The 19,986-nt window shown below is 36.2% G+C and overlaps 1 protein-coding gene across 2 annotated transcripts in view; it reads left to right on the forward strand.

The window, feature by feature from the left end:
• MTMR10 (myotubularin related protein 10) overlaps window positions 1-19,986 on the forward strand; it is a 45,668-nt gene that overhangs the window by 9,584 nt on the left and 16,098 nt on the right. The window contains exons 1-4 of one of the 2 annotated variants that reach the window (XM_026855690.1): window positions 4,698-4,763; window positions 11,105-11,241; window positions 12,343-12,415; window positions 14,525-14,667. In XM_026855690.1, the coding sequence (XP_026711491.1) occupies window positions 4,715-4,763; window positions 11,105-11,241; window positions 12,343-12,415; window positions 14,525-14,667 (402 nt within the window). In that variant the 5' untranslated portion in view covers window positions 4,698-4,714. Of the gene's footprint in view, window positions 1-4,697; window positions 4,764-11,104; window positions 11,242-12,342; window positions 12,416-14,524; window positions 14,668-19,986 lie in introns of those variants that run through there. The other variant, XM_026855691.1, reaches the window with a different exon arrangement.

Genomic DNA, 19,986 nt, shown 5'->3' on the forward strand with positions numbered 1-19,986 from the left:
GTGAGCATCAGTCTGTATGAGGGTGGGGGGGAGTTTAGAAGTGACTTATTTAAAATGACTTAAATGAAACTCTTCCTGTTTAAAGTTAAACGTGGAGCTAAACACATTTTTTTTGTTTCTGCCATCAAATGGTGCAGTAGAAAAGTGTATAAACAAGTACACATTGTACTGTTGGATAGGCTGGCTTTGGATTTGTCATAACCTAAGTTTCTGGCCAAATTCCAACTCTTTTAATTATATTAAGGCTGACTTGTACTCCCTTGCACGTACAGTTTGAGTATTGTATTTCTAATATCCTTAATAGTTGTCTGAAACTGCTTTTGCTCACAGGAACAGAGTTAAATCTGAGTGGCTGAATGTTTATTATGCTTCTTTAATTGCTGGAGTTTTCAAGGAGTTCTTTTGGAATTAAGTTATATTAGCACAAGCAGTTACTGGCTTTAATAATCCTTGAAAACTGCGAATAGTTGTATTAAGCTTTTGATTCCTAAACATAGTCACTTTGAGGAGTAGTTTACTAAAAACTGAAATTCCAAAGTAGTGAAATACTTTATTGTCTAACTTGTATTTCTGTGCAGTGAAGGTCAGGAGAGGTAGTTCCAGACGTGGAAATAATATGAGTCAGGTTGCAAAATGAGTAGGGTTTTGTTTATTTTTTTTTTTAAATTAGAATTTACATTGGAATAAACTTTTAACCTGTGGAGTTTGTTTTTAAAGTTTCCTCTGGTGCCCAGAGGAATAGAGACTCATCTCCTCAGCTTCTGGAACAAAAGCATGTATTCTCATGGAACTGTATGCCCTGAGGAGGGTGGTGTATTAGGAAAAGCAACAAATATCATTTAAAGCAAATAAAAACCTTGGTTGTAAGTGGCAATGCTGATACTGCAGTAGGGAAAAAGCACAGAATTTTCTAGAATTTGGTATAATTACATTCCAAAACACGAATCAGGTTTAAGAAGATGGCGTTATAAAAGTGCTTTCTTTTTCTTTATGTGGTTCTGTTCTGCTAGTGTAGTATCTGATCAAGGGGGTTTGCAGTTAGTTGAAGAGTTGGCCTATGTAACAGTTTCACTTTTTTTTTTCCCTTTGTTTACATAGCTTGTTTTATAAGCATGTCAAAGAGGAAAAATAGAGAAATAGCAGGTAGTCTGCCAGTCAGTCTGTTAAAGTGCCTTGCCTGGCTAGTTGGAAATTACCTTGTGTACTTTGGGGGAGAATGAAGTTAAAGTTGTTAAACTTTAAGGTGTGTTTTGTTCTGGTAATCAATCATAGTCTACTTTCCACAATAGCATCTGTAGCATTTTTGAGATGTCAACTTAAGCATTCAAGAAAATTGTACACCGTAACTGGAATGTAGTGTAGTGCATGTTTTCATTAATTGAATGGCAAAGCAGTGTGCAGAGAGGTGCAGTACCATGGGTGGATAAGGAGCCAGGCCAGTGTCTGTACTTTAAGCAGTGCTGCACTGTGGTTTAGGCAGGAGGAGGTGAAAAGGTACCGTTCTGCAGTAGATTACATAACTAACGGAACATCTGATTCAGAAGGAACAATCCTTTTCTCATACTTAATCCCCACTTGTAGTAATTATTTTGAAGTGTTGGTCAGTAAACTAGTTTGCTAGTAGATTAAATTAGTAGTTGTTACCTGTACATTTTTACAAAACAGCTAGAAATGGTTTAGCTGGTTTTGGTTTTAAAAGTTTATCCAGTAAAATTATAGAACTGAATTAGAATAGTATTTTAAAACCTTGCTCCCATTTAGGCAAGTTAAAGGATTAGTGGTGAGCTGCTGTTGCAATGTTGTTAATTCATAGCCTCTTGTGTCTGCACCATGTTTCATGGTGAGAGTGTAAAAGTCAACGTCAGTGTGATCACACCTGTGGTGGGTTTCTGAACAGGTCGTAAGTACAGTTGGGCTGAGTCAGATGTCACCTCCTGCTGCCAGTGGCCATGTAGGAAGAAGAAAAACCAGGACAAGCTTTGCTCCCAGCTGCCTGTTCCGCCCTCCCCGCTTCCTTCAGTCTGTGGCAGGGGCCTTTTCTCTTACACTGTCATAATGGGAGATCCAAGTGAGGAGTTACAGAGCATCATAGAGACAGTGCTATCATATTTAATACTTCTTGCTGGATTTTTCTTACATGCATTTATCCAATTGCTTTCTCTAGCCATGTCAACTTCTATCACCCACAGCTCCATCTGATATGAAATTCAGAAATTTAATTATATGCTGTTACAAACTACCTTTTATCTGAATTTACCACCATCTAGTTTCTTTGAATAAATCCTACTTCTTGTATTACACGCAACCATCATGTTCTTCCATGTGATTTTTTGATTTTCAGACTTGTGTTATGTATCTCCTGTTTTTTTTCCCCTCTAGCTTAGTTGTCTTGGTCCTGAGAAGGGAGTTTTTTTCCAGTTGCTCTGTGTTTTTGTTGACATGGATTACATATCATGTTCAAGATTTTTGCCACTGGCTTTACCATCCACTTTTTGGGTTTAGTTTGCTTTTTTGTGTACAGGTGCCCTTAGATAGGCAAGCAACTGTAGAAGTTGAATTATGGGAGGTTTTTAAGACTTTATCGTGGAAGGTTTTAATCTTTCAGAAGTGTCTGATTCTCTTGCAAGTTAGCTCCCACCTCTTTTTCTGGTGTGTTTTTTGTTTTTTTTTTTTCCTGCTTTCTGAAAATCCTTAGTACATTAAGTCATGTGTTCCAGAGCAGCTGCAACACATCTTGTGATAGGAGAAGGAAAATACACTTTTTGGTGAGGCACCCTTGTGCGTTAGTACTCCAGGTATGTTCGCTCCTGACTGCTTTGAACCCCTGCACCTCTTTCTTGACATTTTCATTTGGTTTGTGGTGTCCCAGAGCTGGAGAACAGAGGTCATGGTGTTGCAGTGCGTGTGCATGATGCCAGCACTGTGACTGGGGAGGAGGGGTAAGAAATAGGGACAAAGTTAGTGAGGTTAATGCATAACCCCAGAGATTTTGTTAGGTCTGCCTTTCTTGTGTATTAGAAATCATTTTGGTTTTACAGCAAAGGGTTTTCCAAGGGGGAACTGGGATTGTCTAACTGCTTGGTACAAGTAATAATGCTGTTGCTGTCAGTACCTTTTTCCATGTGTATTTCTGGAATGAGTTGTTGATACTCGAGTAGGTATTACTTGATCTGTTAAGGGTGTTCATCTCTTGATGGTGAGTAGTGATAGCCTATCAATGCTGATAAGAACTGAATAAAACTTGTGTGCAGTCAGTTTCAGATTGTTTCCAAAGCATATTCAGTTGTTGATTCTCGTTTCCAGTGTGTGCTAGCCAAGGCTCTCTTACTCATTGCGCAGCTGATTAAGACGTCATATTGCAAGGTTAGGGGTTTTTCCCTGTGTCAAGTTTGTAATTTGAAATTGAAATGTTACTGTAAAAGTTTCTTCTTAAAGTTGATGTGTGATATTAGACAAGTAAGTAAAACAGCTTTTTAATTTCAACTTGTTTTCATTGTCATACAGGATCATGAAATTATTTTCAACATTCCAGAATGGCCATACTAGAAAATCAGAATGGCAATTTGGAAAGTAATACAGTCCCCTAAAGCTTTTCTGAAGTAGAATTTTTTTTTCTACACCAAGAATATTTCTGAAAGTTTCATTTAAATCATAAGCTTCAAATTCTAGATTTGAAATCTGAAACAGCAGCTTTCTGCAAACTTTGACTTATATTTAGAATAAATGAAACATCACTTACAGTAAGTATATAGTAAATACTGTTTTCTATTATAGCTTTTTTGTTTGTTTGACTCGAAGTAAATTTTCAGGCATGCTTTGGGTTCAGTTAACTGCTTGTTTTGTTTTTGGTTTTGCTTTTTTTAAGGATTGGAATGATATAAGTACTACCAAGACAGTCTGCATGTAGAATCTAATTCCAGATACAGTCTTAGAAGTGGATTTTACTGGATGGAGACAGTTTGTGCTGCCTTCTCTGTTCTGAATACACAGAGTGCATTTCTTCAAGTTTCTGACCAGTAATATATTTAAAGTATTTGTAAATTTCTATAGAAATACTTTCCTATTTGCAGCAGATTAGCTGTAGGGCAATATGGAAATAATTCTTTAAAGACAGAAGGATGAACATGCTTTAAAATGAAGTATTTAAATGTTTGTGCATGTGCAGTCTGCAAAACAGTTCCAAATAATTGGTTTCTGCTCTGTCCCACATATAGATAATGCAACAAGTCATTAAAGTCCAGAAAAGGGATAAAAATGTTAAGTGTAGATTCTGAATTGTCAGCTGATCAAACTACTGTTTTTTTGTCTCGTGGCAATTTTATTTACTTCCAGTGAAGTAAGTCTTCAGCAAACTAATTTTGAAGGAACGTGTGTTTCTGTATCGATTTACTTATTAAGCCAAACCTGAGTAATTTAAGCTAGACCCAGTAATATATTACAAGTTTAAAACAGCATCTGTAAGTTGTGTTGGTGACGTAGATATAAAATAACAGGCTGAAAACCACCCTCCTCTCAAATTGTTACTAATTATATTGTTTAGGCAAAGTCAGGCTTTGGGAATCTGTAGTTTATATAGCCAGACTAAAAATATGCAAAACACTCTCCCTCCTCACTGGCTTGTCTATTGTTCATGTTACAGAACTCTGCCCAAATCATTGCTGAAACATTTGGGGGAGGGTTTGGTGATAGTTATTTTAATTTGGCCTAAAAATAGATGCTGATGCCAAGAGGAGCTGTTTATTACTCCATTTTTCTCATCACAGGTATGTGTTCCTATTAGCTACTTGGTGCTGACTTGTGCAACCAAGGAACGAGCCAGATCAGAGGACTAATTCGGGTGAAGTCAGGATTGACAATAAAGGAATTAAAATACATGGTTAGAATTACTTTTCAACTGAATCAATTCTTTGATGTGACTAAAAAAGTCTCACAAATGGCAGTGAAAATGGTGTGAATGCATATTGAATATGAAACTGTTTCAATTTTAGGGGTAATACAAATTGCTGGATTACAGCAATTCTAGGCATGATCAGGTTTTTAATCTACTGCAGTATTTTGTTCTGGATCTAGTTGGTAATGAGAGCCTTGCTCATGATGGGTGTTCCCTTCTTGCCCCGTGAACTCCTGTTGGTTGCTCTATGTTCTTGTGTCCTTCGCTGCGTTTCTAGGGCGTGGGGGGAAGTTTTTGTGGAGCATCCCATCCTTGTTCAGAAAAGCAGTTGTCTTTTCTAATCCCTCCTGTGGTCACTTTCTTTTGCAGGGTTCACGAAAATTAGCCATTATTGGACAAATACCAATTACAATCTTGTGCATGAGAGAAGACTAGTTGTTCTTTGAAAACTTTTACTAAGAAGTCTTTACTTTTTTTTACTCCTTCTTTCCTTACTGAGCGTTTCTAAAATCTAGCTAAGCTCTTGTCAGGCTCTTTTTCTCGTTCTGTTAGCACACTAGAGAAACTGTACAATATTAGAAAAACTGTTTTTAAAATATCATATACTAATCAGTTTGGCAAAGCAAGCTCTTACGGTACTGTGCGTTTAAAACACACCACTTTCCAAGCAGTGGTGAGTCAGGATTTGACAGAAATCCCAGGTTATCCTATTAAAAATTAATGCAAATACAATATATCCAGATAATTTTCTATTCTACAGTAATCACAGGATTGAGCTATCCTTTTATAACAACATTTTTACTTTGATTTATTTTTTTCCTTCTGCAGATGTACATAAAATTAAATGTAGCCTATTTTTTAACTAATTGTGAAAGTATTGGAAAATGGGGGGAGAGGGGGAAGGATGGGTGATATCTACAATATTGTGCATCTTTTTTGTCTTCACGTACCTTAAATCCTTAAATACATTGTAAGAGCTCATAAAATCAGAAAATATATAAAAGACAATTATTTCATGAGCTTACAAATACTTTTTTCTTAAATTTGGAAGTGGCTGAGCACACCAAACAGAAGATTCATTTGAAAGTGGATTAGAGGCATTTACATCTAAATGCTTGGTGCATACTAATAAACTCATGCAATTTTGGTATGCTCTACAAGAGAACAGTTAAGAAAAGGCAGCTAAATTGGTGAAGATATTCTAGATTTGTTGCTTATTAAGTTTTTCTTGGAAATTCGTACTCGGAAATTTACAAAAGTTAATTATTTGCTAGTAATTTTGGAACGGTTTTAGATCTTTCTAAATACAAGCGAACTTATTAATGTGCATTTTTAATGCTTAAATGGCTACTTGAATTAACTTTAGCTTTCCTACTGTGAACTTTTTAGACTATCTTTCACATAAACAAGCTGGCTTTCTGTTGTCTTAATTGGGTATAATCACCATCAACATTATAAATGAGGAACAGAGGTTTAGTTTCCTAAGTGTATTCAGGTGCTAAGTTTTTATGAGTTTAGTAGGAATTATATGACTGCCTAAAGTACTTAATACCCTCTGTTGTCCTTATGTCTATTAGACTTTGAATGTACACTAAACATACTCAGATCTTGATTTAGAACTTCAATGTTCATTAAAGAATGTTTATACTAATAAACCTATTTTTAAGCTTCTAGTACAGCATTGAAAAAGTTCCCTTGGCAATATGTAGGGTACCTGCAAACTTCTTGAGCCTGTAGGATTTGCATTATTCATTTATGGAGTCTGATTTCAGCCATTTGTTGCCTGTAGCAAGTATCAGGTTCTTAATGTGCTAGAAATGTTATTTGTATGTATGTATGTATGAACGTGCCTGTGTGTTGTCTCTCTGTGCATCAATATGTATATGATACAGCATGAACTTGTCACCTTGTAAACTGCTCAATTACTTTATTTCATTGTGCAGCATTTTTGAATTCAGTCAGTATTGTTAGATTTGTTGAATGCTGTTCAGTTTCACCTTGTACACTGGTAAGGTTGTGGTCCTAGATGCTATTCAAAGTTCTTCTCTGAAAACCAGGGTTTTAAGGTACACTGTTCTGCTCTATTGTTTCTGTATTTGTGGGCAGTAAAACTTGTGCTGGAAACTCTTTTGGGTGGAAGGGTTTGACAACTGCTTGAGTGAGCAACTGAAAACCTGGGAATTACTTGAGGTTGTCTTCTTTGTTGGCATATTTCTTGAATTAAAAGCTAACGCAGAATCTTAAAATAGCAAACATGAGAACTGGCTATATAGGTGAAGGAGGATTATTTATGCATCTCCTACTGCTAACCAAGAATCCAGACCCTTGACTCTAAGAGAAAATACATTTTCAACTACAAGTATTAATGCAGTGCTAATTCTAGAAGTTATTGCTTAGGTTTTTTAGATCTATCAATTAACTTATTGTCTGATTGCCCTGTTATTGATAACAAATAGTGATAAAACTGGCACAAATTACACAAAAAAGCTAAGAAAAATTTTTAGACATTCTATGTGATTTACATGTATGGAGGTTGTTAGATCCAGAGCTCCTGATAGTAAGTTACAAATTACTACCTTCACCAGCTAAACAGACAAAAAATTAAATTTGATCCAGTGGGGCATGACACCACAAGTAACAAAAATAGTGTTCAGTATTAGGCAAAATGGTGCAGAACACCTTTTATTTTAGGATGTTACTGATTGGGGATTGCACTTTCAAATTTTGCAGAAATAAATTGCCATGATGCCTAAACAGACTTACGTAGTATGACTGCAAGCTGGGGAGACAAAATTGGTGCAGTTGTACAGGAGCTGTAATACCTGTTGATCACTTGTTCTGCATTTTTAGTCATGGTTTTGTTGTCTGATTCATTCATGCTCTGCTTTCTGAATTTTATTTGCATTGTAGTGGGCTATGCATTATGGTGAATTAGAAATATACTGTGAATTCTCTTAACATCCAAAATATGAAAAGATTAAATTGCATGTGCTTTTGGGAGATCCAGCAGGATTTTTCTGAAGTTGAACAGTTTTTGAAAGCGTGTGTTAAGTGGAAGGGGTATTAGCTAGATAGATCCTTCGGTCTCTTGTGTTATTTTTGGTGATTTATGTGTGCAGAATAGAAATATTTTTATTAAACATGATTAGGCTTTATATATAAGGGTGGCAACCTGTATTTTTTTTTCTGGTTTCCTGTCAGAGTTTAAACAAACTACTCTTGTCTCCTGAGATCATTCTTTTGACTGTTGGAGTCACATGGAAGTGTTGACTGCTGTTCCGTGTCTGGAACAGCTTGTGACTGTTTACTGGAAAAAAGCAGCAGCTACATTGTAAAAATGTGCAGTGTAATATCTCTGAATAGCTCTGTTGTTGACACTAGTATAGAAAAATCACCTACTCAACTACAAGAAGGGTTCATTGTGCAAGACCAACAGGAACAGCTTACGTTGTTTATCTCCTTTCCTAAACTTGAGTTAAATTTGGAAGGTTTGCAGCTTTTTATATTACTCGTTATAGATGTCCAAATGAGGGATAAAAGGTGGGTCACTATAGAATTCCAAACCTGCACTTAAAAAAAATGTTCCGTTTCTGGAGGCTTTTGAGAACTGCATCTATTAAATTTTCTCATGCCTGTTCTAAGTGTTTAAACCCTTCAGCTGAAATCTGTATGCATGCACTTTGTCTCACCATACTACAATACTGAGGTTCAAAGCTGTCAGTTCTATGTTGGGCCTGTAAACTTGAGTGCAAAGAAGAGACTAGACCAAAAAATCCAGAAAGTGTGTAGGATGAAATGAGAACAAATGAAGTTGCAGTTAAATCGGGTTAGTGTTAACATGTTGCAGTGTAGCTACACAATTATGAGGAATGGAGGAGGGAAGTAAAAAAGCCTGGCTTTGGTAAAGAGAGTGATGTAGCTGGCATGTTTTGAACTGTAGTAGATTCAAATTGAGTAAGTTTGCATAGATCTCTTATTTCTCTAATGTTTTGTAGCATCAAAGACATGAAGGAATGAAATAGTTTGATAATAGTAATTTGTGCTTTTAGCAAGAGTTTCTCCTGTGTATCAACTAAAAAATACTGTATTGATAACAGATAAGAGAATGTTATATGGAAAAAAACCACCTATGGAAGTTGTGCTTCATTTCATGGTGCATTTGGCTCTGTACCTTTTTATTAGAAATGCAGTGGTATACTGGGGCTACTGAGAGAGGTAAGAATAAAAACTATTTAGAACAACTGACTTTGTGGAGAGGGGAAACTTCACAGGCGGAATATGACTGTTGAAGATTAACACCAACCATGAGAAGGAATTGCTTTAATATACAGTTTGGGTTTTTGCAGTTATTTTAAGTAAATAGCTTATTAGAAAAAAAATGCAGGACATTAAGAAGTTTCAGGCTGGACTCTACTAAAAGTATTGAAACATTTTCACTAGTGCTTAACAGAAGTAGGTCTTGTAATTCTCATGTACTCCATTACAAGACAGTTATTTCAATTGCTGTGGACTTAACATCTTTAACTGTTTGTGCTGCAACTTTTTTTTTTTTTTTTTTTTTTTTTTTTTTTTGAATTCAGAACATCATTTAACCACGGTTTAGTAGTGTTTGGGAAAAGACTTTAAAGCTCCAGCACATCTGTCTATAGAGTATCTTCACAGCTCTTGCCACTTCTGACATAGATTATGTGTGTATGTGATAACCACAGGTCAGTGAAACTTCCCCTTACATCTTCAAACGGCCCCAGAATACCCAGCATAATTCTGCCAGTTCAAGGCTACAGAGTTAGTCCAAGAAATTTTTGTAGCTGTTTATCACAACTGAACTAAGCACAGGGACTCAGTTTGCTGCTGCTCTTAGTGACCTCCAGGCTGATGCCTAATTACATTGGGGGCAAGAGAGCTAGTAGGGCAGCTTGGCTAAAGAATTTAGGATGAGGACTATGTGCAGAGACTGGACTAGCAAAAGGTACGTTTCTGCTCAAGCATTTGGAATGCTAAAGACAGTTCTTTGAAGTTATGGTTACTTGGGTGCAGTGATAACTACCCGAGGGAAATACCTTTTCTAGATCAGGAGACAGATGGGAAATTTACTCAAAGCTATATCCATACTTACTGGACATAAAGATAACTGATTACTGCTTATAGTCACCCAAAGAACGGACTCTTTCTTGCAAAGCACAGGACACTGAGATAACATTATAGGCAGCTGGGACACTAAATATGCCCAACCTGTTAACAAGCAAACTAGACTTTAGCAATCTTTAGTCCTTAGTCTTTTTGAAACAAAAACATACAGATAGTATAAAAATCACTCTTTTCTTGAACACACTTCCACACTATTTAAATAGACAGTGGTAGCAGGAGGTGGTTGATCTGATGACAGAAGCAAAAGTCTTATACAGGAGTAAAATAAATGACCAAGTTAATTTCCTGAAGTAAGAATGAAATTACTATTTAGCTTTCGGAAACCTCTGTTGTGGAACTAAAAAGTAACATTATGTATTGATTTATTTACTTTTTCTTTTTAAATGGTCCTCAGTCTCATTTACTTCTATGCTTTTTTTTTTTTTTTTTTTAATTTCACAGTTTATCCCAGATGAATTAGCTTTTTTTTAAAAATTCAATTGGGTTTTCTGTTTTGCAAAAGAAAATGATTGATCTCTTTCATTAGATGCCCACAGTAGAAACTTGAAAATAGTGAAGAGTGTTTAGTGTGTGTTTTCTGGTTTTTCTTTTATGAAATCACCTGAAAATCTGTTTATAAATGCAAAACTAGATGTAGACTGACTATTCTGAATTCATGAATTTCATAAAGCTCTCTAAAGTACTTAACAATAGCCAGCTAATTTCAATTTTTTAAATAAATACTAGCTGAAGTACATGAATGTTTGCCTTTGTTTAAAGGACAGTGTTGTCCACACCAATGAATTTTTAATAGTGGAGAATTGCAGATTTTTGATCTCTGGGCATAAGGAAAGTGGTATGTTGTGCAGTAGTTAAAAGCAAAAATCCCCAAACCACAATATTGTCTGGTTTGGAAAAGTGTTTTTCTCCCTGGACTGGTGTTAGTTAAACTCCAGATTTATCCAGAGGAGTTGTAAAACTTGAAACAGGTAAAGTTAGGGACTTCTTGGTACTACAGATTTAGAATTGTTTTACCTACAAGATTTATATAGGTTTATCTTTTTCACTTTGCTGTTTCTGTTTTAGGTGAAATTGTGGTAAATGAAGTAAATTTTGTAAGAAAATGCATCGCAACAGATACAAGTCAATATGACCTGTGGGGCAAATTGGTTTGCACTAACTTCAAGATTTCCTTTATTACGGATGACCCAATGCCACTACAGGTCTGTATTACTCACATTACTACATCATGACAACAAATGTGATAGGTAGAATGGATTTAATTAGAATACAGTAAATTTGTCTCATATATGATATAAATATGATGCCTTCTAAAACAAAGCAGGCTAAGTGATGAGGTTCCACTGTCCTATTCTTACTGTTGCTATTCCATCCCTTCACTGAGAATATCAGAACAGAGGAAGTTTGGTATGGAAGTACAGCCAGCTCTATTTACCTCTGATGGAGGCTTCATTGGGAAGTGATTTTACAAAAGCCAAAGCAGCAATTATATAAAGACATGTTCCTCCTTGAAGAAGGTAGTTGGAAATGTTCCTTTTGACTAGACAAGTGTCAGATCAGCAAAGCCTTTTGTTTGTCCAGGTTTAATTGGCATTACTGACAGAGGACAAAGTAGTTGAAGCAACAAGAAAAGGGGGGCAAGAAAGCAAGCCTTTGTCAAACCACAACATGTGACGTTCAAAACCTCAGGTTTTGAAATGCACAGCATATGCTACTGTTTAGAAATTCAAGTTGATCTGTGTTACTTCCAGTAGAGTTTTCACTTTCATTTTGAGCTTTTAAAAGAAACACTCCATTAACTAGGTGTCCATAAAGCTCTGAAAATAGATAGCTGTTTGTTCAGTAATGGTTAGCAAGCTTGACCAATGCTACTTCAAAAAATTAATTTTTGACATGAGGTAGTTGTTAAAACTTATTTTGGAAAGCTGAATTAATAGTCTTTCTTTCTATGGTTAAAGTAGTAGTTGGCGATTTTTTTTTTTTTTTTTTAATATCATGTATATATATTTTACACTTCAGATTGCATTGAATTTCTACCAGTAATTTTTGAGGCTAGTAAATTCAGTGCTAGTAGTGGTGTTATTTAGCATATTTCCACTGAGGTTTCTAAATGGTTTGGTGTGCATTCACCAACATCAGAGCTGTTTCCACAACCTCTAATTGCCTGAGAATAGGCAAGGGTGGTACACATCAGAAAAGTCTAGGCATGCCTGATTTTTATCATCGTTTCTTCAGAGTTGTTCTGTGTATCTGGTTGTGAACTGCAGAACTGCAATTAATGGCTATGAGTTCATATGTTTCAGAAATTCCATTATAAAAACCTCCTCCTTGGTGAACATGATGTCCCACTAACATGCATTGAGCAGATTGTCACAGGTATGTCAAAAATAGTTAAGTATGATGTTGGGCTTTAAATTTAGTTCAAAACTGTTACCTGCTTGTTACGTTGTGCAGAACTGTTGACACTTAAGGTTTTATGTCATTAATCTTCCCTGATTTGAAGAATTTGGTTTATTTAAAATTAGGGTAAAAGCCTTAAAAGTTGACTAAAACATGAGGTGTTGTGCAGGAGATGTATTTAGTTGGGTCTTTATATTGGTTTTAAATTTAAGTACAATGCTGAATCAACAGGTGTTCTAGGATAGACCCCTGTTACAGCAGTATAAAATTTTGTTAGCAACTTTTTTATATTTGAGCATCTGAATCTCTTCCAAAAAGCTCATCACTTACACAATTTACACATAGATGGCATATCTGACATAAATGCTCGTGTTTTCAGTCTTGTCTGATTCTTAGCAAGTTAGGAGCTAGTGTTCCTCAAAAATCTACAAATAAAAATAGGCATCTTAATCTGAAGAAATAACTTAAAGGGGTTCTTCAAAGTAAGTATTTTTTGTTTCGGTGGATACTTTGTGCTAACCTGTTTAAGAAGAATGTTTTTCATCTTGTAATTGAAGAATTGCATATAAGTGATAATTTTTCAAATCTTGATTATGATGTGGACTGTTAAATACTTGATTTTCTGACTGTAGGTAACTTAAATCATTACTTAAAAGTTTTCAGTGCCCGAAATTATCCAGTAATCCATTTCTACTCTGGAAGCTGGTTATAATTACTGTAAAAAGATTAATGTGTATCTGAGGGAGAATGTTATGAAGAAATTCTATATTTTAAAGGAAGAGGTGCTGTTGACCTGTCATATGGCCTTGCACTGGCCCACATTTGTTGCCCCTTTTCAAAAATACCAGGTAGAGGTGACAAAATGGTAGCAGTATTGCAAATCTGTTAACACCAGTTTTGTATGGAGAGATGTTGATAAATGGGATGTTGCAGTATTTTCTTTTACCGTCTCATACAAATGCTCATAGTAAATTCTAATAAACAGGGGGGAAAAACCAGCCAACCTTGGAATAATTTCTAGTAATTATGTCTTCTGTCACATAAAGAGTGGTGTTCCTAAATGGCAGAGGGCTATAGATAGCTTTTATTTTAAAACTTGAGGGCTAGTGGATTCTAGATTACTCTTTTGTGCATGTTTACCCAAACTGTCAAATAGCATGAAAGTTTGCAGTTTCATTAGAAGAATGGTAGAAGTTCTCTAAGAACCCTTTCTATTTAGCTTTTCCACCAAGGTTTGAAGCTCTTTAGCTCCTGCCACACACTTGAGATTATTCTTTGTTCTTCTGTTATGCAGGTTTACCCTAAATTTAGTGAACCATAAGCTTTTACTAATGGGAATTAAGGGGATGTTTTTCACCCATACTGCAGAAGAGGTCGATGATGGTTGTTATATTGAAGGTGAATAGGTGGAGGTGTCCTTGAGTTCCCTGGAAGTACTCAAGTTTAACCCAGAAGATATCTGCAACCAGGCAGCTATGTCAATATAATCACTCTACAGCTACACGCCCCAATTTTCCCAGTTACCACAAATAAAATCTCTGGGGCTTCCGTGATGCTTACGTTTTACAACTTAATTTTATCTGTTTGAAAAGGAGATACATAGGCCAAGACATAGCCTGTCTATGCAGGTTCTAGACCAGCTGGCAATTTACTGTACTTATATTCTTGAGTTTTATCTAAGAAATAAGGAGTTTAGTCTTAACTCCAGCACTTTCTTATATATCCAAGTAAAAAAAACCTTCTAAAAACTCAGTGCATGTGCTATTTACTGTGCATCAGAAGGGCATTATGCCATGCACAATTAACTGGAAGCAAAAATTGCTCTTGGGAATACTGCGTGTTAATTTCTTGTTTGTGAAGTTGTTGATGGACAAAAATAACCTGGGCATACAGGAAACAGTAATTCAGCCACTTTTTGAAAGAAGATTGATAACAGGAGGACCTTAGATTTTCTACCTCAAATGAAAAGTTGAAATATACTATTAAATGAAAAACTGCTGGTAGCATATTACTCTGTCTGTTTGAGCCAGTCTTGTGTTGTATCCTTACAAAACAGAGTCCAATAACTTTGTCCTTTCTTTACAGTGAATGACACCAAGAGGAAGCAGAAGGTCCTTGGTCCCAACCAAAAACTTAAATTTAATCCAACTGAATTAATAATTTATTGCAAAGACTTCCGTATTGTCAGATTTCGTTTTGATGAAGCAGGTCCCGAAAGTGCAAAAAAGGTATTCTATCTTCTTACGAAATCTTGCCTTGTAGTCACTACATGTAGCAACAGTTGTGCCAATAAGAACATTTTGTTTTATGTTTTGATAAAGAAGTAGAGGGGGAAGAATTGCAAATTAATCACATTCTGTTACAGGAGAATATCTACATTTTTACAGTCAAAATTATTAAGTAAATATTTAACATGATGTATTAACTGTTTCTTTTAATGCAAGATAAATCTGTGTTTCTTACCATATCTGTTGTACTTGTAAAAATTACTTATTAAACAAATATTTTAAAGACTGGAATCTGAATACTGCATTGCAGCTGTACAACATATATTTATATTTTTATGGAAATTGTTTGAAACTTTGATATATTTTCTGAAAGTCATAAGGTTAATTTACCCATTTGTGTACCCAAAGTGTATTAAGTTATGTACACTCTTCTTATTTGCTTCACACAGCAAGTTCTCCAGCAAGCTCTTGGAATCAGTTTGTCTAATCTACACAAAACTGTGCTCTTTCTCAGCATTTTGTTAGAAAAGGCTTGTATACCTCTTGACAAGAGGAATTACTTCTGTCTGTACATTGCTAGAAATTTCATTCCTTCCCCAGTTTTAACACTTGTCATAAGTCTCAACAAAAGCATACACTGTTACTTAATCAGGTAAGGTCCAGAGCAGTTTCCGCCAATCAGTGATGGTTAGTTCACCAGCTTCCTTCTGGATCGCTCCCATAGGTGGAGGTACGGCTCCTCTGACCTCCATGGCACCACTGCATGGCCAGGCATGGCACAGCAATCGTTTCATAAGGAATGACCCAGTTTGCTCACAGGGCTTAAGAATTCCCCTTAGTAGGATAAAGTTTGAGCTTAAGCCTGTAAGTCCCGAGAACCATCTGCCCAGACGTAAGTCTGCAGTTACCAACTTTAGTAACTGATGAACCAGTTCATCACTTTTTCACCTTTTACCCTCTCAGAGGTCCATGGGCAGAAGCCCAGTAATGAAGCAGACCATTCTTCCTCTCTGCTTTTCTAGGTTCCTCCGTGCTTGCTGTCTTTGTTTGTAACCTTTCATATTTGGCAATCTTTCTGCAGTTAATTCACCTTTCACAGCTTCTCTGAAATCTTCCTGGAGCAGCCTGTCTACTGCAGTATCATTATAGCAGTTGTTTCTAATTGGCTGTTGCAGCTAAGAAGAGTGATTAGCCTGGAGGAGTGAGGAAGAGAGCATAAACTCAGCATCTCATTAACACTTTTTGTGCTGTATTTACTTATGCAAGAGCAAAAAGAGAAACCTTTTTATGAAGGCGCTTGCTTTATACATTTATAATTACATCATCTGACATGTTTTCTTTTGATAGGAAGAACAGCTAGTTCTAGAAATCAGCAGGATCTGAATATGTGTGGTTGTAAAGATAGTGCTGTTGGTGACTAAAAGTGTAACAGCTGCCATTCTCAAGTATCAGAATGCTCTCACTAGAGGAGTGGAAGAAAACTTGCACAAATCATATAATCAGCTGTGTTGCTACTGTTGCAGTTTTGACTCATCAAGGAGGTTACTGCAGCTTTGTGTGGGTGTATCACAGAAGCACTTTTATACTGAAGGGAGATAAGGTTCTGTTAATCTAATGTTTCCATAATGACATTATTCTGTGACCATTAATACAAATGTCTTAAACCATGAGATCCTTTGATCAGGTTTCTTCTATCAGGATTTTGTGTAAATTATTTGGGGATGCTGGTCAACACAACTAGAATGGTCTACAGAGCATATTGAATAGAGTTACTTTGTTCTTTGTGGTATTTAAATAGCATGCTAGCACCACACTCTTGAAAGATATTATCTGGTTTCTGTTTATGCCATTCAAGTAATAGATATTAGCAATGTTATCATGATGTTTAAAAACAAAAGAAGGTGGTTCGGCCTCATTATAGTTCTGGAAGACCTCTTTAGTATTTATTTACATCCAGCTATTTGTGCACGAAAATATTGGTAGCTGTCTACTTGGAAATAATTGTGTGTGCATAACTTTTGTAGGGAGGACTGAGACCTAAAGTGTAACTGAGTTCTGATAAGAGGGAATTCCTGCTCTTCTCTTCAGCTGAGTGTGCTAGAACTGTCTTCTGACTGAGAGAATGTTGTAGTAGAGAACTGAGTGTAGTCAGAGGTGCTGGATGGGAGGGGCCTGTGGCGATCACCTGGTCTGCCTTTCTCTTCAGAGCTGCTGGGATTAGATCAGGTTGGCTTAGATTTGTCCAGTTTTATCTTAGAACCACCAGTGATGGAGAGCCTTGTCCCTCTGTGGGTAACCTGTTTCGGTGCTGCAAGTTTTTCCTGATATCCAGTGGGAGTGTCGCAAGATGAGTTTCTGGCTCCTGCCTCTTATGTCATCTGGCAAGACTGAGTACCTGTAACTACCTTCCTGGTGGTGGTTTCCTGCAGTCTCATTATTGGTAAATGAGCCCCATTTCTTCGGAAGATGTACTTCAGGACCATAGCCGCCTTGGTAGCCCACCACGGGACCCTCACCAGCTTCTTGTCTTTTCTTTTGACCTGGGGGTCTAATCTCCACTCATCTCTGAGAAAAAACAAAGTAATTCTCAGATATATTTTTTTCCTCACAAACTTGCTTATGCTCATTTTGGAGCTAGATATGAAGATTTCCTGAGTAAAAAAATTAACTGACTAAATTGTAGTTACATGTTTTATGAAAGTTTTCTAGGGTGCCTCGTGTTGAGAAACTGCGGAACTCAGTTTCTGTTGGAAACAGTGATTGTGCAGGCTATAATGAAAATCATGTCTGAAGTATTTGACTGAATTGTTTCTGAATAAGGGTTTTTTTTTTTCCACTTGTGTTTAAAATAAGCAGAAGGGAAAGCGATGTTACAGTTAGCGTTACAATCTCTGCTCTGTAAAGCAAGAGACCTGCATGTTAGTGCTTTCTAAATAGCATCTTTTAGCAAATTTTACATAAATAGTCAGCTACACAAATCAGAGCAGGGAGATTTGTAACTAAATGTCACTTTGGTATACAGAGGAATATCATTCTGTGAATAAAACACTGGTAGGTCAAAATGAAATACCTACCTACGAAAATATACACTTCAACTATGGCAGTACGAACTCTAACCTGTTGCCAAATGCTAGCAAATATTCTGTGTAGAGCAACAGTTAAAGAAATAAAAACAACACACTTGATAATTACTATTTAAAAATGAACTTTAAATAGATGGAATAGTTACAAGGGGAACACATGCTAACTTTATATGTTTAAGTAATTTGATTTATGCATAGTTCCTTGAAAGTAATGGAAATACTCATCAACATTCAGTTATGTAAATTGGTGTTGGAAAAGAGAATTTAATCTGTTCCTAAGAAAGTACCTATATTTGAACAGGGCATAAGTGAGAATAACCCTTACTAATTAAGCTGCCTTACTAGAATAGAGAGTATTGAGTGTCGTCTTGGTAGTAAGTGTGGGAGAAAAGGCTTCAAGTGTGAAAGCAGTCAAGCTTCAGATGTGGACAGTCTGACTTGATTACTACAGACATGATGTGTGGGTAATACTGGTAGAACTTTCAGAGTTTACCTAATCTACCTTTAAGCAGAAACAAATTGCAGGAACACATTGGATTTTGAGGTGAATTAGTTTATTTTGGGGTAAATTACTGAGAAGCTTTAAAATCAGTTCTATTAGAAAAAATACCTTCAACATCAGTTGCAGCTGATACATGCTAATAAAATACTGTCTCAATATTAACCAGTCAAGTAAATATTTTCCTCCTCACTTTTATTAATGGATATTTGGGAGACAAGAGTTAATAGAGGGATAATAGAGGGAATAATAGAGGGATAATAGATAATAGATATATAGAGGGAATGGAAACTCACACTCATCACTATTTAGTAGTTCAATTCTGTTTTGTCTCTAAAATAAAGCTATAGAGTCTCCAAAGGAAGGAAATCCAGATGGGTGTGGGAGGAAGTGGAGGATGGAGAAGCAAGGGTAAGCAAGTTGGGGAAGTCTTAAGTTAGGCAGTGGGAAAGAAGAAGCATTTCACATTTCTTAAAAGAAAAGGAATTACTTTGTTCCAAAAATCACAACAGACAGTCAAACTGAAAACTCCTGCTAATTTCTAGCCACTACAGTATGTGACATTAGGCAAAGAAATGAAAATGTATGAAAAGGTGAGGCTTTAGATCTTACAACTGTTAGATGATGAATAGTGTGTTGCCTCACCACGCATATGAATCTTGGCAGTGCACCGGAATGGCACACACCCTATAATCTCCTGTTTCCTAAATATATCTCCATTTTCTCAGTCCCTTTCTCTTCTGGAACTCCCTCAGTTCTTTTCCTTCAGGGAACCTATTTAAATCAGTATGAGAGCAGTTTCAGAAACACATGCTTAATGAAAACAGAAGGAAAATTATTTATCTCAAATCTTGTTTCCTGTGCAATCAGAACTAGCCTTCTCACACGTCATAACACTTGGAATGGAGCGGAACATTTTCCTAACTGTTATGAAGAATGATATGAAACTCAGTTTTGAACAAATGATTCTGACCCTTTCTAATGTCTTCCTGCCTTCCCCTTCCTCCCAACTTCTGTATTAACTTGTTCTAATTGTTTATACAAATCACAAAATTGGTACATAAAATATCTCAAGACACTGTACATGCATGAGAAAATACTATTATCGTTGTGGTCTTTGGAGAGGGATTGGAGGGGGTGAAGAAAACTTTTTTCAGAAGTAAACTTATCTAAAGATATTTTTAAAAGTAAATATATTTTTAAATATGTATGTTAATATTCCTTTTAAGGCTTAGGAAACCTGTACTTAGAATTCAAATGCATTCTTAACAAGGATTCAGATATATAAAAAGCTACTTCACCTTCTGAAATCCTTGTATTGTTTCCTCTTGTGAAGATGAGTTGTACTCAAACCAAATTAAGTATTCTGTATAGCTGGTATTGGAATTCTTATAGAAGGGGGGAAGAAAAAAAGTAGTTCTCAATTAGACAATTGATAGCTTAGCAGCTAGGAGAACATGCATGATGGGTGGGGCTGAAAGTCCTGTTACCTGAAATCTTATTTTCCCAAGAATACTTTGCGCCTAGGAATATTAACAAATTCTGTCTGTGGGACTTGAGCTGATCCTAGTTGCATGACTTTCTACTACAGGTGTCTTACTAGGAATTGCAGTAGGAAAGGAGAATATCCTTCCAGTGACTTCATGATGGGTAGCCTGACTTAGGGAAGGAGGTGGAATGCAGGGCTATACTAACCTAGCACATGTTAAATGTGACTGTTCAAAACTTTTCCAAGAG

The sequence above is a fragment of the Athene cunicularia genome (assembly GCF_003259725.1).
Source record: "Athene cunicularia isolate RWA chromosome 10 unlocalized genomic scaffold, athCun1 chr10_part1, whole genome shotgun sequence".
NCBI lineage: Eukaryota > Metazoa > Chordata > Aves > Strigiformes > Strigidae > Athene > Athene cunicularia.